This window comes from Magnolia sinica, chromosome 8 (genome assembly GCF_029962835.1).
Source record: "Magnolia sinica isolate HGM2019 chromosome 8, MsV1, whole genome shotgun sequence".
NCBI lineage: Eukaryota > Viridiplantae > Streptophyta > Magnoliopsida > Magnoliales > Magnoliaceae > Magnolia > Magnolia sinica.
The window spans coordinates 12,703,685-12,729,217 of NC_080580.1; the positions used below are offsets into that span (position 1 = coordinate 12,703,685).

The 25,533-nt window shown below is 41.2% G+C and overlaps 1 protein-coding gene across 4 annotated transcripts in view; it reads left to right on the plus strand.

The window, feature by feature from the left end:
• Positions 1-23,971, plus strand: part of LOC131252904 (transcription factor-like protein DPB) — a 39,399-nt gene extending 15,428 nt beyond the window's left edge. Inside the window, exons 2-11 of one of the 4 annotated variants that reach the window (XM_058253672.1) lie at positions 6,385-6,546; positions 6,615-6,871; positions 7,200-7,279; positions 7,606-7,649; positions 18,329-18,391; positions 18,504-18,650; positions 18,840-18,908; positions 19,149-19,247; positions 22,792-22,862; positions 23,501-23,971. In XM_058253672.1, the coding sequence (XP_058109655.1) occupies positions 6,627-6,871; positions 7,200-7,279; positions 7,606-7,649; positions 18,329-18,391; positions 18,504-18,650; positions 18,840-18,908; positions 19,149-19,247; positions 22,792-22,862; positions 23,501-23,735 (1,053 nt within the window). In that variant the 5' untranslated portion in view covers positions 6,385-6,546; positions 6,615-6,626 and the 3' untranslated portion in view covers positions 23,736-23,971. The remainder of the gene's footprint in view (positions 1-6,384; positions 6,547-6,614; positions 6,872-7,199; positions 7,280-7,605; positions 7,650-18,328; positions 18,392-18,503; positions 18,651-18,839; positions 18,909-19,148; positions 19,248-22,791; positions 22,863-23,500) is intronic. The other 3 variants (XM_058253674.1, XM_058253673.1, XM_058253675.1) reach the window with 3 other exon arrangements.
• The last annotated feature ends 1,562 nt before the right edge of the window (positions 23,972-25,533 follow it).

A 25,533-nucleotide genomic window follows, 5' to 3' on the forward strand; every position in this document is an offset into this window, starting at 1 on the left:
ATGGAGAAGTTGCTGGTTGACTGGCATGGTTTTAGGTTTGGAAAATCCTTGTCTATAATCTGGTGCATGGCTATCCTTGCCATATGGTGGGCTGTCTGGGGGGAAAGGAATGAAAGGTGTTTCAATGATCGATCGGCTTCAACTAGGGCTGTAGGGGCTAAGGCCAAAAATTGGGTGATTGAATGGGCTATCAATGTAAAAGCTTTAAAAGGGTTTGATCTGTCGTTTTTGGGGGTTTAGTTGCTCGCTGCCTCCTCAGCAGCCTGCTCCCTTTCTCTGTTTCTTTCTTTCCTGTTTTCTTTCTTTCCTTTTCTAATAAATTTGCAGTCACTTTAAAAAAAAAAAATAATAAATTTGATAAGGCAGGAGCAAGGCTTGTATCCATGGCTTCACATAAATTTAGAGAAATCACTTGTATTTGACATCATGTCATAATCCCAAAAGGGCCAATAGTTGATGATAACATATTAAAATGAAAACAGAGGGAATGTAATGATAATTCGAGAACAGATAAAAGGAACGTAAAAGGCAAGATAAAATACATCAACTCAATAGACAAAAGGTTCGTAAAAGGTGGAATATAATATCATGAAGGCATAAAAGACTGAATAAATATCGTAACTTAAATTAATGTAAGCTTAAAGGATAAAACCCTCACCTTTAAAGTCGAATTGTCCTCATCCGAGGCCAGGTGTTCCTACATACTCCTTCACATATACCCTATATCATAAAATCTACAAGGCTTACAAGGTTAGGATTAAATCTAGGGTTATGTTTATGGCCTAGATATAGGGCTTAACTAATTCCTATTTCAGAAAAATTTGAATGAAGACATTAGATATTACACACTTTACCTGAACCTGGTCCTGACTCAGTCCTAGGACTAGGTGAGTCGACTCATCGCACCTTCTCTCTCTCTCTCTCTCTCTCTCTCTCTCTCTCTCTCTCTCTCTCTTCCCTTTCCCTTTTCTTTCTTTCCTTTCTCTTTTCTCTTCTCTTTTCTTTTCTTTTCTTCCTTTCCTTTCCTCTTTCCTCCTTCTTTCTTCCTTCCTTCCTTCCTTCCTTTCTTTCTTTCTTTCTTTCTTCACTCCCTCATTCTTGTTTCTTTCTTGCGGGATGGACAGAGCCTTTTTATAGGCTGTCTAGGCCACGACCCCTCCTACGTATTCCTATTTTACGCAGCAAGGAGATAGGCGCACGGTCTTACGCAATAACCTCTGCGTATTCGAAAGAATCGGATCACGGTCTTCTTCCTCGCCCTTCTACATGATCTAAGTGGTTGGTGATTCCTTCTGTGATGGTCTCTTCTTGATGGACGTCCCTGATATCGCTAGGTGGGCGTCCTTGGCCCCACCGAAATACCTGAATTGATCGCACTCCCATCCGTTGCGCAGACCGCTCGCGAAACAGCAACATGCGCATCGCTTCTTGCCTGAGAATCAAGGATTCCCTCCCGACCTCCTACTTCTCCCTATTTGGAAATCTAGGCCGTGATTAAGGTGTCCCGTATCCGTTACGATACGGTCGTATCAGCCGATACGTAACGGTAACGGTCGACACCGTTACGCGATACGGGTTCGAAACGGCCGTTACGGAATTTTGTGACCGTAACGGCTGTTATGGGCCTTGAAAAAAGAAAAAGAAAAAAAACTTACCTTTTTTCCTTTCTTTTCTTCTTCTTCTTCTTCCTCTTCTTCTTCTTCTCGGGCGGCTGCGGCTGCGGCCTTCTTTTTCTTTTTCTTCTTCTTCTTCCTCTCTCTCTCTCTCTCTCTCTCTCTGTTCTTTCCCTCTTTCCCTCTTTTTTCTTCTCTTCTTTCCCTCTTTTTTTTCTTTTCAGTTTCCGTCTCCCTTTTTTTTATTTTTTATTTTTTTATTTGCAGGTGTACCACACACTAGCTAGCTGCTGTAGGTACGTGTCACGCTAAGACGAGCGCTGACACTCCTCGAGCTCCGAGTTGTACGAACGGTTCAAAGGAGATCAAAGTTACATGGGCTCCATAGTGATGTATTTATTATAGCTACACCTTTCATCTATTTTTAAATATCATTTCAGAGCATTACCCAAAAAATGAATCGTATCCAAAGATCGTCTGGACCACACCAAAAATAGCAGCGGAGATGATGATTTTCACCGTTAAACAAATTGTAGGCCCACCATAACATTTATTTTCCATCTAATCTGTTCATAAGGTCAAAAAGACCTGAATGAAGAGGAAAAACAAATTTCATATTGATCCAAAAGTTCTGTGATCCCAAAAAGGGTTTCAATGGTAGACGTTCAATCCCCCATTGCTTTTTGCAGTGTGGTTCACTTGATAATTAGATCTGTATTATTTTTCGTGTTAAGCCTTAAGACGATCTCGTCAAATGAATGGACGGTTTAGATATAACACATACCTCATGATCAGACCCACAGGACTTACTGATTCAGACCCACAGGACTTACTGACGTCAATACACACAGGTACACCAGGCGGACTCGCTGGAGTTACGCAGCACGTTTTGTACACGTGCCGCATGGCCCCACCATAATGTATGTATATTTTATCCATGCCGTCCATCCATTTTGCCATATCATTTTAGGTTATGATCTAAAAAATTAGTAAGATCCAAATCTCAGGTGGACTACACTATAGGAAAGTGGTTATAGAATGCTCACCATAAAAAATTTCCTAGGGTCCACTGTAATGTTTATTTTTCATCTAACCTGTTAATTGGGTCACATTGACGTGGATGAAGGGAAAACACACATGTCAGCTTGATTTAAAACTTTTGTAGCCCCCAATAAATTTTTAATGGTGGACGTTTAATTATTGTTGTTTCTTATGGTGCAGTCCACCTGAGCTTTGGATGTGCCTCATTTTTGGGCTCATGCCCTAAAATTATTTGGCAAAATGGATGAACGGTGTGGATATAACACATTCATCATGGGTGGGGCCAAAAAAACTTTGACCCATGTGCTGCACTTCACAATTCGAGTCCCGCCTAATTCGGGCCCTTAAAAAATTGTACACGAGACATATATTAACTTAAAATTTACCAATTAAATTATGGACTGCAATTGCTAACTCACAATGCCAAAATCAAATTGTTTGAATAGTTTTAATTGTTAATTTGTGGACTTTTATTTTTTAAAATAAGGCCTTTTGATTTTTTTCATGATTCACTATCCAATAAATGTCCACCAATTCATAAGTGGGATAATGGCAATAAATTGCATGAATTTGAGGCTGATTTGGAGCATAGATTGGTCCTCCCAAGTCAGCCCCAAATTGGCAATGCCATCTACCTGAATTTAATTTCATTTTTTTAAAAGAACTATTAAGAGAAATGATATCAAGTTGTTAAGTATATAAATTAGAAATTTAGAAAATTAAATATATGAATTTTGTAGTCAAATTCAGGTTACCTGGTTCAAAAATTAATCAGACAGTCCGATACAACTTCTCACCAAAGAGTGGACCGTTACTCCACCATAAACATGGTCCAATTTATAAATGAATGCACATTTAGAATGCTTAGAATATTCCGGATTTAATCCATATTTTTTTCATATTTTTTTGGCAAAAAATAAAATAAAATTGCACTGTTACGGGCCGTTACTACCCCGTATCCGTATCGGTATCGGAGGACACCGTTACGCCAACCGATACCGATACGGGATACCTTGGCCATGATCAGACATGGCCCCCTTCCATTTTGGAAGGTCCGGATTGCCCCACGACATCTATCTCGGGTTCTTATACGTAGCGGACTGTAAACCCATCACTGCTTCCTTCCCTACACTTGCGGATGGAATTTTCGTTGATTTTTTTTTTTTTTTACTGTCTTCTTTGTTTCGATTGGGAGGGAAAGAGTCGGGGTTCGGTAGGATTCGTCCTGAGAACACGCTGAACGGTTTAGATTGCTCTGAACGATTGTGATGGTGGACCACGTTAAATCCGAATGGACGCTGTTCATTAAACTTGTGGTGCAGAGACCCCCCCTTCGGCCGGGGATCGTGTGTACGCACGTGCACCCCAACGTGCAGTTCTTGAAAGGTTCTAATCGTTGCTGGCCCCTTTGTTGCAGGGACAGTTTGGATCACCCCATCAAATGATCAGGGTGGGCCACAACCTCCTCAATCAGACGGTATTCGTTCTCCATGCGCGGGCGGGAGGAATTTTCGAAATCGGCCGGGTCAATGCCACTTTAACTCCCTCTCAGTTACGGTGTACAGCGGTCAAGCGGTTTCCATGTACGTGCACTTGTTTGGAGGTGGGGTCCACGAGTAGTTCGGAGTGAATCCACTCCGTTCATTCATTTTTCCATCTAAATTTAAGGGTTGATCCCAAATTTGCAGCATGTCTAATGATCAAGCGGTCCCCAAAATCGACGGTTAATGGTTGTTTGTCAATTTGGGCCACTTGTACAATGATTTAAGGGCTAAGGATTGATGTGTACGGCTAGTTTTGGATTCATAGGCAAGATATAGGTTCACGTTATTCAGATAGTGGGAACTATGTAATCTTTAATTCGAAGCCTAAGTTATTGGCATTTTCGTAATTAGTGTTAATTTACGAGTTTTGTGAAATCCAATGGTTCTACCTGGTTAGGGCCACGTTTCTAAGTGATTCTTATGAAAGAACTTACATCTAAATCCTTATGGATAAGGAGTTATTCGTCAATTTCCTTCAAGGGAAGCCACGTATGTTAGATCACATGATGGATGGTCGTGTCACAAAATCAACGGTTAGATGGCTTGATCTATGAGTAGAGGTCATCCCCAACGGATAGGTTAGTTGTCATGGCAAGGATGTAACGCTGGAATAGCTGGATTAATATCGTACACACGTTAAATATTATGGTAATGCTCGAGGACTTTCAATGCTCGAGTATTGAAAAGTTTGGGGCGTTACAAAGTGTGATACAGTTAAGATCTTCCTAAAGAAGGTGTCTAGAGGAGGCTTTAGAGGAACCATAGACCGAAGAAAAGATCCATTTGAATCCTGAAGAAAGACACTTAAAAACCACATACACCCAAAAGGCTCCTACAAGGGAATCCTCTGACCTAGAATCTGGAGTCCCAGGCCACAAGTATCCCACCAAAGGAACCTACGGCATCATACGATAAATTTTTATGACGGACTCCCCAAATAGCATCAATCTCGGACCTATTTATAGGCTGAAGCTTCGTTTCTTGAAGCACAATGATCTGCACCTTAAATTTCCGACAGATGTCCTTGACATGGGTCTTTTTCTGCCCACTTCCCAGACCATGAATGGAGTGGAAAGAGGAAATGCCTTATGGAGTGGAAAGAGTTGTGTAGACCAGTAAATGCAGTGCCAATATCAAATGACCTAAAAGTTATGCATCAAGCCCTCCTAGGTAAGTGGTCGTGGACGTCAGAGGGGATGTAGATTTGTGATTGTGGCGGGCAACACCAAGGGAAATGGTTGGGAAGGAGCTCCCACCCTTGATTAAATTGGTTCTCTCTTGATGTAAAAAATGGCCTAATTCTTTTCGCGCCCCTACATCTGCTTGAAGGGATTGAAGGGTCTAAATTCCAGATACACAACACGGTGGTCCCCGTACAAAATCAAGGGTGGTCGTTCCCCTCCCAAATGCTTCCTTCGTTGTGGCCCACCTAAATCATGGATCGGCCTATTTTTTGGGCCTTGGGCCTCACTGACAGAAGCAATTGGTCTGCTCGGTTGTTAGCAACAAATCATGATGGGGCCCATATATAACTGGCAGTTTGTTTTTATTGAATTCAGTTAGCTGCATTTTGGGTTGAAAATGCATTCATGGTTTATGGCATTGGCGATGGGTGTATCATGAGCTGTGCATGTGCTTATGTACTCATTGTCCTATAAGCTGAACTTCTTTGAAGTGGTTTAGAATGTTGATCCGATGGGCCCGCTGTTGATGAACCATACCCTATATCATCCTGATTGGAAGGTCCCAGTCATCCAATATTTATCCTTTTTTCAATGAATGTGAATGTTTGCTGTATTTTCTTATAATTGTGTTGCAGCCCACTGATCAAGGGGTTAATATTGTACCGTCAAATGATATATTGCATGGTCCATCCATGGTGAGCACTCATCAAATTAATGGTCTGAATCACTGAACCATGCTCCCACTTGTATGGACTTGAGGACTTGGGATCATCTACCTGTACATGGGCCAACTATTATATAGACTGTCTTCTCTTATAAAACAGGATGACAATACATTCCGTCCAATTTGTGCATCCAGACAGATCTAAACATTTAATTGTATGATTCTTCTGCAACATGTAGCTTGAAGTGAAGACATTGCCCATACAATATACAACTCATGCCATTGTACTCTCTACACCACTAATGATTTTTAATTCACTTTCCCTGTTATGTTAACAGCTATTAAGCCTAAAATTGGTCCCAGCATACCTTCACATTGTAATATCGTATATGTTGGTGAGAGAGCGAGAAGCGCCCATTTAGCATTCTTCCTCCGCTTTATATTGTTCTCCATTTTGTTCATGTTCAAGGCACAGTTCTTCAATTTGAAGCCTTCATAAGGTACTGTTGTATGCATTTCGTACTAATCAAGAAGGCCTCAGCTGGGTTCTCAATGTCATTTTTTCCAGTTGGGTGCAGGAATGGTGACTGGCATGAATCATCGAGACAATGGGGGAAAGAACCCAACAAGCTTTTCAAAGGGAGCGACCAGGTCGTGGGGGACATCAACACTTTCTGGGCAATCAATCTCGACAAGTGGAAGTGCAGGGTCGCCATCTAGCCGAAGCGAGCCAGCGATCACGACACCGGTGAGCAAGAACACCTTCGTCAGGTTGAATAATTTGGACATTCATGGAGATGACGCTGGATCACAAGGTACCATCAAGTGAGTTCTTCTGTCTGTTTTTATATCATTTCTTTCAATTCTGTACTTGGATTGGGCAGAATCTGGATTGTCTAAGTTGACCAGCATGTGGAATTCATCAGAATACTTCACAATGTGATGAATCCGGTTTAATCATAGGCTGGTCATGAAGCTAGTTACCGTCCCAATGTGATGAAAAAGAATATGGATCCATGTGCCTTCTAAATTATGTTCTGGACTAAAATACTCATATGTAGACTGGTAATAGAGCTGGGAATTATTCCACGTGTTACTGAGAACAGTTGCTGTTTTCTTCATGTCGTTAATAAAATTGATGGCTTTTGAACAGTGGTAAAAAGAAAAAGAGGGGTGCACGGGCAGTAGGTGCTGATAAAGGTGGTAGGGGACTCCGCCAATTTAGCATGAAAGGTGATGGTGTGGACACTATGAGCTCTCTGTTTTTGTTGGCCTTTATGCATTTACTAATTTATTATTCCTCCTCAAGTTGTAAAATGTGTACAAGTTGAGATTGAAATCTCCCGCTTCTTCTTGAAAAGTTGAAGAGTCCTGTCAATCAATTGTTTGTTTGGTTCCTGTGCAAGTCTTGTTTGAAGGATAATGATTTAGTAGGCATTTGGTTCACTGGGGACTCTAGCAAGTGATTATGGAAATTTTGTGAATGTCTTTTCTCTGACTCGGTGAAAGGGTTTTCCTCACTGATTGCATGTTTCTACCATGTTCTTGATTCTTAACAGTCTGTGAGAAAGTTGAAAGCAAAGGTAGAACCACTTATAATGAGGTCAGTTGGCTTCCTGGAAATTTTTTCTCCTTTCTTTTTCCAAGAACATTTTGGTTCATTTTTAAAAAAAAATCATAGATTTTTTTTTTCGAGGATTTGAAGTTCTTCACAGATATGATGCTAGCTTATCATGAGGATTATTGTTTCATCATGAAGGGGATGGACTGACTGTCTGTATCAGTGGGGTGCTTTTCATTGGCCATTTGAGTTCATTTGTGATTGCAAATCTTCTGTATGGATTGCTGTTGATTACGCAACGACATGCCTTTCCAGCTTGCAAACTTAGCTAATCAACTGTTACATACGCGCCCCATTTCAATTGCTAGGAGATTAAATGTGATCTTCTCTAAACTTGGATTGAGTGACCATTTACTTGTTGAACTATGGCTTGACCTTTCATTGCCTATGGCTTGGAATGCTCATCAAGTGTTACTTTCTATGGTTGACAGCAGAAATTTCATATAAAAAAGAAAGAAAAAAGGACCTGTTATCCATTAAGGCAATGGATAACAGGTTCTGGTACAAAGGGATGGTCTATGGACACCTTCCCGAGCTAGATAATCTTCTGCATAGTTGGCCTTTCTCAACACAAGCTGGAAAGAAACCTTAAGACTGCTGACCTTACTCTTAATTTCATTTACTATGACAGTGTGCTTCCATGGAAATGACCTTTTTATCCCTAGCCCAAGAAATGGCTAACCTGGAGTTACCTTCAACAATTAAAGGCTTATATAAAACAAGTCCCCCTTTAACAGCCATAAACTCTGGGATATTGGAGTCACCAACACCAACAGGGGCAGTGAACACCTCCCCAGAGTAGTCAGTATTGCCCAGAATCAACATCAATGCCGGCATCTCTAGGTTATAGAACTGCAGTCGACATTCCACTTCAACAACCCAGAGGGACTGAGGGAGCCATATTCAATAAGTCACTCTTCTTATGAGGCTAGCTTTTACCGTCCAATTTCCAAGCTCCAATTCCTAATCAAATTCATTAGAACTAATTCCCAAGCTTATGGTAGCATGTTGATTCTCTTCTTCAAACAAACATAGGGCATGCTTAATTCTCAATTATTCTTTTGCTCCTTCCAAATACCCTGCACAATGGCAGGCAAAAGTAATGTAGGGGCATTTTCACATTGGGCTCGAGTGGGGTAGCTTGTGGGATGCAGGGACACACTCGAGGTGGGCGGCCTGTGTGAGGAGGGCCCCACCCATGTGAGGTGGTACCTATGTGATGTGGGGGCCATGAGGGGGGTTAGGCCGAGGTCCTAATCCATGTGATGTGGGGCTTGGGCTATGAGACAAAAGGATTGATTCTCCATGCTTAACAGTTCGAGCTTTTAGAGCAAGTGGTTAATTGTCCTGCATCAAAAAGTGTAACCCAAAGAATGTAACCTCATGGCTTGAAAGGTTGCTAGACCAACTCTTCATCTGATATGTGGTCAAATTGAAAGAACCCTCATGATAAAAAAAACAACCTCAAATCCCGACTGCTAAGAGGCACATTAGCATTTGTTTGAATAATTTGTCTAGATGGTCAATCCAGTAGCACCAAAATCTTCATGAATGAGAAGATCTTGAATCATACAAATTATTTCTTTATTAAATCAATAAAATGAATGCAAAGAATGGTATTTGTAAGCTTTTGAAGTCTACCTAAGAAGATTATAAGAGTCCTTTTAAGCTTATCTAGAGAGATCCTGCAAATCTTCTTGAGCATATCTAAAAGATCTACATAGATTACAAGAATACCCTCATATGAATAACCCCATAATTTCTTAAAACTCCTTAAATTGTGTTGGCAGAGGCTAAACATCCAGTTTGCTACATATCTCATCATGATGATATCGAGGAAGCAACTTTGTGAAAATGTTGTCCAATTGTTGAGAAGGAAAAACATGGCGCGAGTAATAGCATGAAGCTACTTTTTTACAAACAAAATGGTAGTGAAGCTAGATATCTATTGCGCGTGCATGAGAGATGGGTTTGTTGCCTAGGTGTAGGACTAACATGATCACAACAGTGAACAAGAGGGCTAGGCAATGAAATATGGAGAACCCAGAGTAGAAATTTTTAGCTAAGTCTATCAATGTCATAGCTAGAGTTGGGCAGAATCCGACCCGATCTGATCCGATCCGAACCGAAGGCCAGGATCGGGTCGGTTCGAGTAGGCCCACTTAGATCCAAACGTACATCGAATTGAGTTCGGATCAGTGGCCACTCCGGACCGATCCGATCCGGGATCCAATCCGGTCGGGTACTATATAAGTAATATTTACTTTTTTATTTTCACTTTTTTACTATCCGCCTCACCCGAACGAAGCCCTAATCCCTCCCTTCTCTTTCTCTACCCAAACGAGCGGCCTCGCACCCACCCATCTCGATCCGACCACTCAGCAGCCCGACACCCATCATCACCGTTCATCTTCCTCCATTGATTAGGTAGGTACCGTAGATTCCATTTTAATTAATTAATTAATTTATTTATTTAAAAAATTTTTTTTGTCATCTAACCAAGAAGCTAAAGATTTTATTTTGAAATTCAGATGGTCATAAAATTCCATGGATGAGTGAAAACCCATGGTTTTTGGCATATAGAATATTCACGGTGCGTCCTACCTGATGAATGGCCTGGATGTCTGAAACATATGACGTAAGCCCGGATATCCGCCACGTATCGGCCCCTCAAATGAAGAGTAATCACAAGTGGATTAAGATGGGAATGGAGAAAAAAATCTAGGGCTTGCTTTCAAAATCTCTTCCAATACTTCTCAGAGCATGCGTCTCACGCGTCCTGAGTATCAGCCAACTTGAATTGATTCGGTCGGGTCGAGATAGCACCAAGTTCGGTCTGCTTATGATCGTGTGGCCCATCTTGATGCCTGTGTTTTATTTCACGTCGTCCATCTGTTTTATCAGTTCATATGTTTTGATTTTTAAAAAATTTTCAAAAATAAAATAAAATAAAAATAAACAGAAGGCCCGATCCGAACAGTACTCAATCCGATCCGACTCGGTTTCCCTGACCGAGTCAGACTCGGATCGGATCGGGCCAACATTGCTTTGGATCGGATCGAGTCAGATGACTCGGACTCGGTCCCGGATCAGATTGAGTTCGGGTCAGTGCACCGAAAATTTCGGATCGAGTCGAGTTGGACCCAATCCGGTCCGACTCGACTCGATGCCCACCTCTAGTCATAGCACGACTCAACTTCTTTCTAGAATGAGAAATAGTGGGTTATTTCCTCGACAGTCCATGAGATGAGTGCAGTCGAGGAATACACAAGAAACAGAGGACGACTTTTAGTCAAAAAGTGATTCAACCCAGTTTGCATCAGACGTAGTTAGAGAGGGAGTGAAATTCAAGCAAATGTTAAGGCCCTGAGAAGGAGTCACAAACCAAAGATATGCTTTATAGGATGAAAATGAGATGTAGTATGCTGATGCATAATTTACACGTCAAGTTCACAACATAAGTCAAGTTACGTTGAGCGAAAGTGGGGTACTATTAAGGCCTTAACCAATGTTCGAAATATCGGTATCACGTTATGTATTGCATCCTTGGGATACAGATACGTATCGGTTATCGCACGGGATATATCGTTTGTATCACATAATTTATCGTACCTTTTGGGAAACATGGGGAAACATTGGGAAAATGGTTGAATTTTTCAATGAAACTTCAGGGGTTGTTAAAAAAGACAATAATTCACACTTTTAAATCATAACATCTCAAAAAAGAGGTGCACATAATAGGTTTATTTTGTATAGGGTCCTAAGTTATGCATTGTCTGATTGAACTAATGCAACTATATTCAAATTGAATGCATAACATTTAGAGTGTATGTGATGATCATTTTATCAAACACTCCTAAATACTTCGAAATTAGTCTCAATTGACAACTGGTTGAAGGGAAATTTCAAAAAAATAATATTTTAATAGTTTTTAATTAAAAAATGATCTTTATTTTTTGAAAATTGACAAGGAGTTGACAAATCAGTAGGTTAGCCCTCATGCATGCTTGATTTCATGTTTGGAGTGCAATATTGCAAGCAATTTTTTTTCCCAAATTTCCAAAAATCGGACCACTTACATTCAAAATTTGAAATTAGAGTGTATGTGATGATCATTTCATCAAATACTCTTAAATAATTCGAAATTAGTCTCAATTGACAGTTGGTTGAAGGAAAATCTTTTAAAAAAAACATGGAGAACATCAGGAACCAATGGTTATCAAAATCCAAGCTCCAACTCCATGATTTTTCATGCAAAACATGAAGAACTAATGGATTTGTAACCATTTGACACTGATTTAACATAATTTCAACAAAAAAAAAGGATCAAAAATTGAAAATGCTCACCGGATTGAACATGGGGGATATATCGGCACTACTAGTGTGTTTCGTATCGCACAGGCGGGATACAAGATATATCATGGGATATATTGGCTGATATCATCGACATTTAAAACATTGGCCTCAACAACTATATCGCTACTCAGGTGGATCAGGGTTGGGTCATTGTCATAAAGGGAAGGCTGGGAAGAAATGACAGGAGTGGTAAGAGGTTTGCAATTAGGTATGTTGGTACGAGATAGAAGATCCTAAGCATCTGTTTGGAGACAAAACTAACCCCAAGGAAATTCTGGTAGCCTCTATACCTAGCAAATAGTAAAAAGAACCCAAGTCATTCAAGGCAAATTGGCTTGCAGGAAGTGAAACAAAGGAAAAAAAAAGGGAGGATTCCGATGAACTAATGACAATGATGTCATCTTCGTACAGGAAAAAAATGAGAACACCAGAGGAGTTTGTGTGCGCTCATACCAATTTGCACCTGAAACAGTTGTTAACTGCTATCTGAAAATCTGTTTCAGCAAACATGTTCTTACCGACTGAATTTTTGGTGGACAACATTTGAATTTGGATCTGTCACATGTCTGTGGATTGGATTTTCTGATATTTTGTCTATAGTTTACCCAATCTGAGAGTTTTTAGCCATAGCTCAATGGTGGACAGGGCTTGTTTCAACATTGAGGTCTCAAGTTCAAGCCCAACCTACAACCCACACCCTCCCATTAACCCTTGTTGCAACTCTCTCACGACACCTGTTGGTCTGCCTTCCAAGTGCTAGAGATCTGATCATTATTCTTGTTGTGGCTTGCCGAAGTGGGCAAACTTTATTTTATCAAATCTGTCAAACTCAAGTTGTTCTCTTGACCACCTTGAGTTTGCAAAGGGGGTTGGATAGTACGTATGAGTATGGAGATGCTATTTTTGTCTTTGGGGCATTTTTTGTCTTCTCTCATAGGTATGATGGTCTTCTATGTAATGTATCCTTGTCTAACCTTAAGCGTTACAAGCTTTCCACAATTTAACCCTTCAAAGTTATCAGCCACCATCCTGCCATTCGGCTAAGAGAACACCAGTAGATAATAAGATGAGGGAAAGTAGACTTAGATGGTTTGTTCATGTGCAACCAAGCCCAAGAGCTGCACTTGTTAGATGGATTGAGTTGGTACAAGTTGAAGGCTCTAAAAAGCAAGAGAAAGTCCCAAAAGAGCATGGGTGGAGGTAGTAGGAAAAGTCTAGATGACCTATGGTCTAACTGAAGTTGTGGCCCTTGATAGAGTGGAATGGTGGAAAAGGATTCATATAGCCGTCCTTAGTTAGTTGGGATAAGGCTTAGATGATGATGATGATGATTCTAAAACATAGATGTCTTTGGCATGGATGACTCATGGTTTCTGATTTGGGGGATACCTATAAGGTTTAACGGATTCTTCATGGCTGTTGGTTCTTGTTTGGGGGAGGTTTTGATGGTCGATTCGGAAACAGAAAATGGCCAGGAACCAGGAGTTGCCAAGATCAAGGTGAGAAGAAGGCGAGTCGGGGGTTGCTCAACTTCCATCTCATCAGTGGCAGTTGGGGATGAACAATTGAATTTATGGGTGCAGGAGGAACCAGGGGTATGTCTGTTGCGGTAGGGGGAGATTTGGAACAATCAGGAGAAAGTAGTGGCTTTAGGTTATTGAATCAAATGACCGGAAGAAGAAGGCGTACTGTGTAGTATCCCTCGTGGTGCACTAATTGCGGAGGTGGAGACGTGTCACGTGCCTAGTGAAGGAGAGGTGGTAGGTGGAGTACATACGAATCATGTTCGCTCCCCTTTTTCTCCATGCGCTGCGGGATCTCCAAAAACGTCTCAACCTTAGCCGAACCATCATAACAACAGTGGTTCCGACACGTCGTGTGCTTTGGGGCCGAACCTCGCAGCTTCTCCAACAACTGTCCAGGAAAGGAGAGAGGCTCAAGACACGGGTTAGGTTGAAGTGTCGACTGTCCAGGATCGGAGTAAGGCTTGGGACACAAGCTAAATTAAAGAGTCCGTTCTTCTTTTGCATTGTTAACTTGCAATCCACGTGTCCAAGATCGTTACGTGGGGAGCAAGAATGTTTTTATTCCCATCGTTTCTTCAGTGGACCACAACATAAAAGACGCAAGTTCTACGTAGGAGGGTATTAGCGGCGATGATTCGATCGCAATGAATGGTTACGATGAATCAAACTATGATTCCAGAGGCGACGATTTCTCGAATAACGAGAGGGATGATGTTTCAAGAGGTGACATGGGGAAATGCGATGTAGGAATGCATGCCTCAGGTGAAATCGCTCGACATGTGCCATAATAATAGGTTGCACACGTTTCCTTCTCCCATGTCCGATCTTATGCTACAACTACCAGCACGTGAGAAGCTATTTACTAATGATTCTCTAGTTATCCCTTCATTTTCGTGTGCGGGGGCTTTTCTGTAGCTTCTTTCGCTCTCTGAACACAGACTTCAGGATAAAGATCCCGAGAGGGCCTTTTGTGAAGCAAGAGAAGACTTTGGAGTCGATGTTATTGACTCCACGGAGCTGACTTCTAGAACCTCAATGAGCCCTCAGGCGGTTCTAGCACCCCTTGAACTACTGCGCGCCGAGGCTGTAGGAGTGATAACCATGAGAGCAGGGAAGGTATCTCTTAGAAGCTTCTCTGACGGCTCTCATTCCGACATCAGGTGGGTTTGAGCTTGGCAGTTTTCGCCCCGAGGACCATTTGTTGGAAGAAGCTCTAGTTGTCACACCCTTGCTCATTGAGAATTTGAAGAATGGTTTCGAGTCCAGATTAGGGCAATAGGCGACAATCTCGAACCCGATCATGAGCGTCAATTAGCAACCCTTTCGGGTTCAAATTTCAAAAGAACAATTTCGATGGGCTAAGGCTACATTAGAAAGGGTGGGAGGTCTCATGGGCATGTCGGTTGGAGCCAGGGACGAGGATGTATTTGATTTTCTTCAATACGTCAAGTCCAGAGGGACCATGTGGCAGCGGGAGGCCCATTTGCAAAAGCCGAGGAAATCTCCTAAGGGCTGGAGAGAGCTTCTTAGCCTTGAATGTTCTATCAATTATGAATCTACAGGCAAGGTCAGTGGTGGGAAGAGTGCAAGAACGAGCAAAGTTAGTTTCCAATGATTATTCTCTCCTGGAACGCGCATGGGTTGGGGTGCAAGTTTAAAAGGGCTTAGGTCAGGAGGTGCAGAAAGGTGAAGGCAAATATAATCTCTATTTAAGAAACGAAGTTGTAGGTGACCGATAGAGGTATAGTAGATTCTGTTTTGGGGGCTAAGCACAAAGTTTGGGTGTTAGTGGATGTCGTTGGGTCCGTTGGGGGAATTTTAGTTGCGCGGAAATTAGACATTTGGAAGATGATCGATTATGTTTCCGGTTCTCTCTCTTTCTATTATGTTTCTCAACATTTCTTCTGGGTATTAGTGGGTTTTTTCGGCTATTTATGGTTCGTGTCGTCATAATCCTTAGGAATAGTTTTGGACTAAGCTGGACCGGGCAAGACAAAGGTGGGCTTTTCCTTTGGGGGGGGGGGGGGTTAACGTCATTAGGTTTTCCTGCGAAAAATCTATAGGTGGTTAGATAACTAGCAACATGAGGAGTTTTGGGGACTGGGTGACCAAACATGATTTGGTTGATCTTCCATTTGATGGGGTGAGGTACACTTGGTCTAATGGGCAGAGTAAAGCATTTCTCTCGCAGTTGGATATATTTTATGTCTTTGTTGAGTGACCTGAGAAATTCCCCTTGGTCAGACAGCGAAGTCTACCTAGGTCTGTCTTGGATCATCGTCCCATTGCATTGGAGGTTGAGGAGGAGAACTGGGGTCTGAGACCTTTCAGATTTGAAAGCTTACTGGTTGGAAATAGAAGGTTTCTCCCGTCTTGTCACAGACTGGTGGGGGGTCAGTCTTGGTTGAATGATTGCTGGTTTCAGGCTTCATAGGAAACTAAAAATGCTAAAATCCAAGTTAATTAATTGGAGTAAAGAAATCCTCGAGGCTCGTCAGGTAGAGTTCGACAGATTGGAGGGGGAAATGCACATTTTAGATTTGTTAGAAGCGAATGGTTTCTAACTAGAAATGGTGGAAGTGGATTGGAGCTTGTGTGCATTCGGCTTCTTTTTCCATTCTTGTAAATGGATCTCCAAAACTTTTTTTTTTTTTGGCTTCCAAGGGTCTTTGGCAAGGAGACCCTTTATCCCCATATCCGTTTGTTGTTATTGGAGAAGCCCTGAGCATGATGCTTCGAAAAGGTGTGGAAAATGGTCTCTTCCTAGGATTTAATCCTTCAGCAAGTGGCCTTCTTATTAGTCAATTGTAGTATGTAGATGATACATTGCTCTTTTGTGAGGCAGATTCGTTGTCGGTTGACAATCTTTGGAAAATTACCGTATGTTTCGAGGCAGTGTCGTGCTTGAAAATCAACGCCTCTAAATTGGAAATGTTGGGCATTCATTTGGATGGGGACGATTTAAGCGGGTTGGCTTCCATCGTCGGGTGCAAAGTAAGGTCTTTTCCCACAATGTATCTAGGGCTTCCTTTGTGTATTGGGAAGCCGACCAAACACCTATGGGACAGTGATTGAAAGGATTGAAAGAAAATTAATTGCTTGGAAATGTCAATATTTTTCTTTTGGAGGGCGTATTTCCCTTCTTAAGTTGGCCTTTGCTAATATGCTGATCTACTTCATGTCCTTATTTAAGTGTCCCAAGGTAGTGTTGGATAGGGTGGAGAAGTTGAAAAGGGGTTTTTTTTTGGAAAAGGGTCAACGAAAAATAGGAAGTTCCATTTGCTCAAATGGGACGAGGTTTGCAGGCCACAGGAAGCGGGGCTTAGGAACTTGGCTGAGATGAATACTGCCCTTCTTGGAAAGTGGATCTAGAGATTTGGTATGGAATCTGGAAAGCTATGGAGGGAGGTCATAGCCAATAAGTATGGGGTGCAGGAGGGAGGCTGGTTTGTCAAGAGGTCTTTCCTTTATAGAGCCTCCAGTATCTGGAAGGCGATAGTGGAAATGGAGCATCTGGTTCGTAGAGGCATTGCATTCTTGCTTGGTGATGGAAGGCGGATTAGGTTCAGGACGGATGTTTGGTGTGGTAATAGCGCGCTCCAGGGTCTCTTTCCCCTGCCTTACCTGTCTTGCTCTGGATAAGTTTATCTCAGTCGCGAAGTGCTTTTTGGTTAGAGGAGGCCACCTAGTTTGGGGCCTGCCCAACTGTAGGAATATGACAGGGTATGAGATCGTTGAATTGGTGGGTTCGTTGGATATTCTTAAGGACATCAGCCCCTTGGTTTCTGAAGCAGATTTGATGACATGGATAGGGCATAGTTTTGGTAAATTTTTGATTCGTTCCTTATTGGGTTGATGACCTCCACACCTCGTCCTCTCTAGTCCCCCTATCCTTTCCAACATTGGTTTTATGGAGCTCTACCCCGAGTGGTGGCTTTTGTTTGGTTGGTGTGTTGGAAAAATGTCATTACTATAGATAACCTTCAGAGGAGATTGTTGGTTCTTCCCAACATTTGTTTGATGTGCATGGAGGATGTAGAATTGGTCGATCACTTATTTCTTCACTGTTCATTAGCATTGAAAAGTTGGCATCACTTTTTTGGCGAGCTTCAAACTGTTTGGGTTATGCTGAGATCAGTGGATGCTGCTCTGTTGGCTTGGCATGGGTGCGGAGGGGGCCAAGTCAGTAAAGCTAAGTGGAGGATGACTTTTATGGTGTTGCTCATTTGGGGTTCGAGGAATGATTGTTGTTTTCGAAACAAGAGGGAGGAAGTGGTTACCACCATTTGTAAGATTAAATGGTGGATCTCCTGTTGGATTACCTTGGATCACCTCCTCCTCTTCCTAGGTATTGTCTTTCTTTTTTGTGGGATCTTTGTATTCGTTTCTTGCTTTTCGCGAGCTTTCAATAAATTTATGTTACCTTTCCAAAAAAAAAAAAAGTCTCTCTCTCTCTCTCTCTCTCTCTCTCTCTCTCTCTCTCTCTCAATTATCTCTAATCTAGTAGCTATTGTCGTTAATCCAGTTGTTGGTGATTTTTTTTTTATTGCCTGCCACCTTTTTCTCTACCTTTCATTTTCTATTTCTTGTTTGGATCCCAACTTTCAATATTTATACGTTAGGCACATTCTATTTTCTCACATTACATCTGCAGTTTTCTTCCTTAGTTTGAGCTATTAAACTATTTTCGGGTTTTCGGGTTTCAAATAGCATTGTGCCTTAGTCTGACCCGTATTTAAGTTTTCCCAGGTTCCTTAGTCTGATTTAAAGTACTTTCAGGTTGCGGATGAACTCGTGGCTGAATTTGCAGATCCTAGCAGTAGCCTTTCATCTCCAGATCAGGTAACAGATGCATATGAAATAGATTACTCGAGGAGCTTTTGTCTCCACTTTATGTATATCCGATGTGCTGGCAAGGTCAAATGGTAATCTGTGTGTTTCTCCTACTGAACAGCAACAGTATGACGAGAAAAACATAAGGCGGAGGGTGTATGATGCCCTAAATGTTCTCATGGCAATGGATATTATATCAAAGGATAAGAAGGAAATACAATGGAAGGGCTTGCCTCGCACTAGCCTAAATGATATTGAAGAGTTAAAGGTATGACTAAACCATATCTGCTGATATTTAATCGAAACCATTATCTTGCATGCACATGACAGCTCTAATACCAGTTTCTCTCTCTCATCATTCGTTCGACTGTAATACTGTAATACAGTTAACATGTTGGCTATCCTCAATTTTTTTAATCCTTATTTAGTTCTCCTGTTCAACATGCATTTATGTCAGGCAGAACGTATTGGACTAAGAACCAGGATTGATAAGAAAGCAGCATATTTGCAAGAATTGGAGGAACAAGTAAGATTGCTTACTTCTATTCTTCACTTGCAGTTAATATTCGTACTTTTTGGTATACTTTCTTCATCTGGATCCGCCTGATGTCTTCTTGCCTTGCTGAAATGTATGCTGTTATTTATATTGGCTCCAGGACCTGTTTTTATAAAATGATGAAGACATACAGGCTGAAAATTTTCTTCGCCTAGCTAATGCTATTTATGGAACAATGGCTGGTTTCTGATTTCTCTGTTACCTTTTAAGTTCATAGGTCTTCAAAACCTGGTACAGCGAAATGAGAATTTGTATGGTTCAGGAAATGCTCCTTCGGGTGGAGTGGCCTTACCTTTTATCCTGGTTCAGGTATATTTGCTTCACCATGTCTTTTTCGACTTTGGTTGTGCTAGTTGAATGATCCTTTCAAGGTCAAAAGTTTAACTGCTTGCTATTTATGAGCTTCTTTTTTTTGACCTAAATGGAAAAAGTCTCTCTCTATATATCATGAGTCATCAGTTTCAATCGGTATGGTCTCGAGGTGAGTTGCGAGAATAGGTTGTCTCATAACCCATGTTTGGCTAACTTGATCAAATTTCTAAAACACGATGTATATAATAATAATGTGGTATGTATTTTGATTGCTGTTTCTATTTTAGTATTTTGGGATTACATGTTCTTTCCTTTTAAGAGTATGGGATGTGCAGTTAAGAGACATGTTACGTGTATTTATTAAACAAATTATTTTGTGCAACCCGATTTTTTAAAATTTTTATTCACACACACACATATATTGAACGCAAGTTACGCAACATTTAAAAATAAATGAATAAAGAAATAAGGCAAGAATTTATGTGAGCGGAGAGATTGAGAAGGATGTCGCCCATCGAATTCAAGTGGAGTGGAAAAATGGAGTTGTGATTTTTGTGACATCATTTACCACTCAAATTGAAAGTGAAATTTTATAGCATTGCTATAAGACTAGCCATGCTTTATGGGATAGAATGTTGGGTAGTTAAGGAACAACATACTCATAGGATGAGTATAGCTAAATGAGCACGTTGAGATGGATGAGTGGCAAGACAAGGATAGAATTGGAAATAAATGCATTAGAGGGAACTTAGGATTAGTAACGGTAGATAATAAGACGAGGGAAAGTAGATTTAGAAGGTTTGGTCATGTGCAACATGTTGGAGTATGTGCCTTGAAAAACCAATATGAGCCCTAATCCATTGGCCATGTGGATGAGACATGGCTTATCTCAGCCGTAGATCGTGATGATCATGAGTCCATCATGGACACATTGTCGTGCCATAGATCTCTGGTGGATGGCCATGATCGTGGGAGGATTAGATCATAATTACATGCATGGATGAGTCGGATTGATGCACTTCCCTCACAGTAGGTTATAAAGTTGTGCGTAGGGTGGAGTACCGTACTTGGATTCCCTTGAAACCTTAATCTCCATATATATAGGATCCTATCCCAAAGGGGTAGGTACCCAATTGATAGAGCTTTGGAAGTCCCCTCCTGGGACGTGTGAAAGATCAAAAGAGAAGAGAGAGCGAGTTTAGAGAGAGGGAGAGGAGATCTACTCCATCTCCTCCATCCACTTCTCATGCTCCCACGTGCGGTCCACCTTGTAGATGGTGAGTGTCATCCTCAGCACCTACCGGAGGATCTAATGTTGGGCGATCTTGACTCTCTGCACTGGGATAGATTCGGGAGAAAGCTTCTAGGTTGGAGGATCTGCATTGACTTGAGAGTGTTCTACGACGTTGGATCTTCATCACATAGATTTCGAAGAAGCTTCCGATTGCGATTTTGAAGAAGCCTCAAAGATTTTCTTTAAACAAACTAGAGTGGACTGGTTGAAATCTCCTTACAATGTACTAGGAAGATTTTATTTTTATTTTCGTAAAAAAGAAAAATCGTTTTTTGTAAAATTTTAGGATTTTTCAGACAAAATGGTGCCAGTTTACTTTTATCCCTTTTGATATTGCACTTGGTATCGATATATTGCATGATACATTAAGAATTTATAAAGGGGGAGTGAGGATATATCACACAATATCGCCTGATATTGCAATATCCACGATATATCACGATATCGTGCGATATATTGCACGATACCATGACAAATGAATATTAAAGCTGGGTTTTGTATTGCCCAACTGGGATAACAGATGTATTGCGGAATATATTGGTGATACCACGAGATATTGAAAACACTGGATATAGGGGTGTACTAGTCCGTTATGAAAAAAATGAGTAGTATTGGCTGATATTGGCAGATACACACTGTATTGGCACCATTACAAGGCCAATACCGGGCACAAGCTAATATGACTGTATAGGGCCCTTCTTGAAATTTTTATTTTTCAAAATTTCTCTTGTTTTTCCACTTCTTTATTCATTTCAATCGTGAACGAACCTTAGAAGCTAATTTTGCTCTAGATTTTAGGTCTATTTTGAGGATCAACATAAAATTTGAGTGGGATTCTATGAACTAAGGCTGAGTGGACCATTTTGGGAAATAGCGGAAGAAAGGGTATATCATCACTTCCCCATCATCATTTTGTTGTATTTCTATTTAACAATCCCTAATGCGCCAATTCATGCTTGATATATGTTCAATTATGCCCTATTCAGTTGACTTTCAGCAAGTCAAGTTGATATTGTCTGACAGACAACATTCTGACCAAGGAATGGCCTGTTACACCATCAAATACATCAAAACTAAAAAAAGAAAACATATTTGGGTCCTCACAGTTTTTGGAATTTTACAAATAAATTTTCAGATTTTTTCCCCAAGAAAAAATTCATGTATGTTAGTCTCTTAGCCAACTCACACACACGCGTGCTCGTACACACATTTATTATCCATTTTTTGATGTTATGGGTCGGATCAGTTGGACCTGTTTGGACTCTGGACCAACCCAGACACGAAGGCGAGGGTTCTAGTCCAAGTTTGAAAACATTCGTGAAGAATTACAACCTACTGATACTTAGTAATATGCACTTGTACTGTGAAAATCTATGTTTAAAATACTCTTTTGACATTACAAGGTGTGGCATTTGGTTGATGCTATCCACATTGCTTAAAGTATGTTCTCATAAAAGCTCTTCCTGGTATAGTTCTTGCTTAGATAGAAACTAGAAAAAAGATATCTGGTGAATTAAATGTGTCATGTGACAATCAGCGCTACATTGGACAAAGCTGGCAGTGTTAGTCATTTTGGCATTTTCTATGTTTAAAATACTCTTTAGACATTACGAGGTGTGGCATTTGGTTGATGCTATCCAGTATCCACATTGTTTAAAGTACGTTCTCATAAAAGCTCTTCCTAGTATAGTTTCCTTAGACTGAAACTAGAAAAAGGATATCTGGTGAATTAAATGTGTCATGTGACAAGCACTGCTACATTGGACAAAGCTAGCTATGTTAGTCATTTTGGCATTTTCCTTGTGACACAGCACACCGATTTGATGTCTCCTAAAGGATGCCATTCACCTTCTGGATGCTCCCTCCCTCCCTCTCTCTCTCTCTCATAGCTGTACAGTTGTTTTGCAAACTATGGCCCACCTTACCAGTGGATCAACCTGATTCTTGGCCCAGGGCATCAATAAAGTAGTGCCTTTCTGATGCATGGATTAGATCACCTACTGTGCCATGCCAGCACGTGTGGCGTGTAGTTGAGCATTATTGCATGCGCATGCGCTTAGCAAAGCACATGTATACACACGCTTTATCTACTAGCTTATTTATACTACTGATGGCGGCTCCCAACTATCTCCTTGCTACCTTTAATGTTTTCTTTGAATGTTTTACTTGTGTTTTAATTTCAAATTTCTTAGCCTATGCCAAATTTACATACCTTTTGTCTTCATTTTGTGCATGTTTCAACAATAGACTCGTCCGCAAGCAACTGTTGAGGTGGAAATTTCAGAAGATATGCAGTTGGTGCACTTCGACTTCAATAGGTAAGCCTTCTGATCAATACATGCATAATGGTTACTTTGTTTTCATGTGGTTTTATAAGAGTGCAACATATGTTTATGTGTGAACTAGCATTGCGTGTGGTTTTGCAATCCGATTTGTCTAGCATCCTCAGGCCCCGAGTTCCTACAAGTGGAGCTCACAATTTGGTTTCATACTGTTGATCTGACGGGCTGCACCCTGGATGTAACAGGCCTCAGAAGCCCCCCTGATTGGAAGATCCCAGCCATCCAATGTTTGGCCCTTTCCTAATTGTATATGGACCATTGTTTTTTCTTAAGCTGTATTTGGGGACCACGGATAGCAGGTTTGGGATCGTTCCATTGGGGATAACCTTTGGGGAATGTTCATCCATGGTGGGGCTGATCAGATCATCCATCTAGATTGCTGAATTGCAGGTGTTGCTTATAAAAACTCAAGGCCGAAGGATACCATCCACCCTGTAGGCCTAGGATCATATGATTTGTCTTTGATTGGTGAAAAAAAAGGAAAAAAAAAGAAAAAAGGGCTGGGTCCGAAGTCTTCGGAAGTCATGCTTGGGTGACTTGTTAGCAACGATGGATTAAAGCTGTCTTGTTTTCTCTTTTAATGCCAACTCTGTATCTGTGAATTCTAATTGCAGCACCCCTTTTGAGTTGCACGATGATGCTTATGTTCTCAAGGCAATGAGATTCTGTGATAGACAGAAAAGTGATGGGGCCCACGAATCTACCGCAAATGGGGGTGAAAGCTCTGCCAGCATGCTTACCATGTATCAACAGCACGTGCCACATCCTAGGTCCAATGCCATGGGTAAGCTGCCTGTTTCACCTCCTGTTCCGGGTATCTTAAAAGCACGTGTCAAGCACGAGCAGTAGTCTGTAATATTAAGCCTATATGCCCACTGTGGCCCACCTCCTCTTTCACTGTATCTTGTAAAGTAATTCATGGAAATCTGTTGACCTCATGCTCATCCTCAGCATGATAGCTTTCAAACTTGTGGAAAGGACTGTAGCTTGCTCCGACGGTCCTTACCAACTTTCAAGTGGTTCTCAATGTAGCATTGTGTGGACATGATTTTGGAATGTGACTATCAATTATATTCTTTATGTCATTACAGTAGAGATGAATTTCATCACATAACTAAAAGTGAGTTACTATGCGTGATTCCAACTATGGCTTTCTACAGTTTACTTGGGTTTTCTGTACAAGTGGTCCCATGGTTCAGTGATTCACATTGATATTAGGATAGGCCCCACTTTCGGACGCCCCATACACCATGGTATATCATATGGGAAAATCCTAGCCATTGAAACTTCGTTGTTCTTTGGTTTGGTGTGATTGGGGACATGTTCTTTTGTCTGTTTGTGAGATAACAGTTGAAGCGTTGTTTGTACAGGAGCTTTTGGTTCACTAGACCATCCATGGCAGACCTAACCTTAACTATCAGGATCACTCAACCATATTCATGAACTGAAAACCCAATCAAACCATGCATATGCTTCGGATAAGCTTTGTGTGATATGTCTAGCTAAACTACTTAATCACTACTGTTATGTCTTCATTGTCTTTGCCGTCTTAGATGGACAAAAATAAATGGAATGCCGTGATTCGAACCTAATGTGTTTTGATAAAGTGGGCCTTCCGAGACTCAAACTTCCATATCCAGAGCCTACATTTTTACATGTGTGGGGGATTTTTTTTTCTCTATTTTGCCCTTATTTTTATTCCAGCAATCTGCATTTAGCTGCTATGCAATCCCTCCATTCTTGCTGGTAATCCTCTCTGGAGCATGCGGGTTTGATGCGTCAACTGCTCTTGCTGGCCCGGCATGTCCAGATGGTACCAGCAGCCTTTGCTTGATCGGATTGCAGGACAAAGGATCCAGCTCGGCACATCCACATAATACCCCCAGCCTTTGCTTGATGGGATTGCAGGACAGGATCGGTTGAAACCTTAAGTTGGAATAACATGGGCCGGTCGGCCCTATTAACCCGATCGTCCAATGTGCCTGGGAAACAAGGTGGAAGCTGCAGAGTATCTGAAACCGTTCTAACAAGATATCAAGAACATCTCTTTTAGAGGCTTTGAAGATGAATCTGTTTATCGATGGGCCAGTGTTTTGGAAGATCCTTACAGAGGCTGAGATTCCTATTCATCTCCAAACGAAGTTTGTAGACTTGGGGGCAATGGTTGTGCTATCCAAACCATCGAATCTTTGATCATTCCTCCTTTGGATGTGGCTTATTCCAGCAATTCTTTTTAATCATATATTTGCCTGCCATAAATAGGAAGCTCAGAGCTGACCAAATTGAGAAATTTTGGGGAATGGCCCATCCATGATGGTGGCCACCATCAGATCAATGGCTTGGATAGATTAACCATGGCTCCAAATCTACAAATTTCATTCAGCTCCCTGTGCGAAATGAATAGGAAACTGAGGCCCCATACTTCCATTTCTATCTTTACAGACATGGCAATGGAGAGAAGATAATGCAGCAATGCCTCTTTCCTTCTCGGGTTTTCTAATACTTCCAGACTCCCAACCATCTCATGATAATGTCCTTGATGGGATTCTTGTATCTGGAGGTCTAGCTATTGTTCTTCTTACCCTTGTTTGGGATTGTTAGCATTGTTGCATGACTCTACTGCACAGACGGCACATAGTATCAGCCA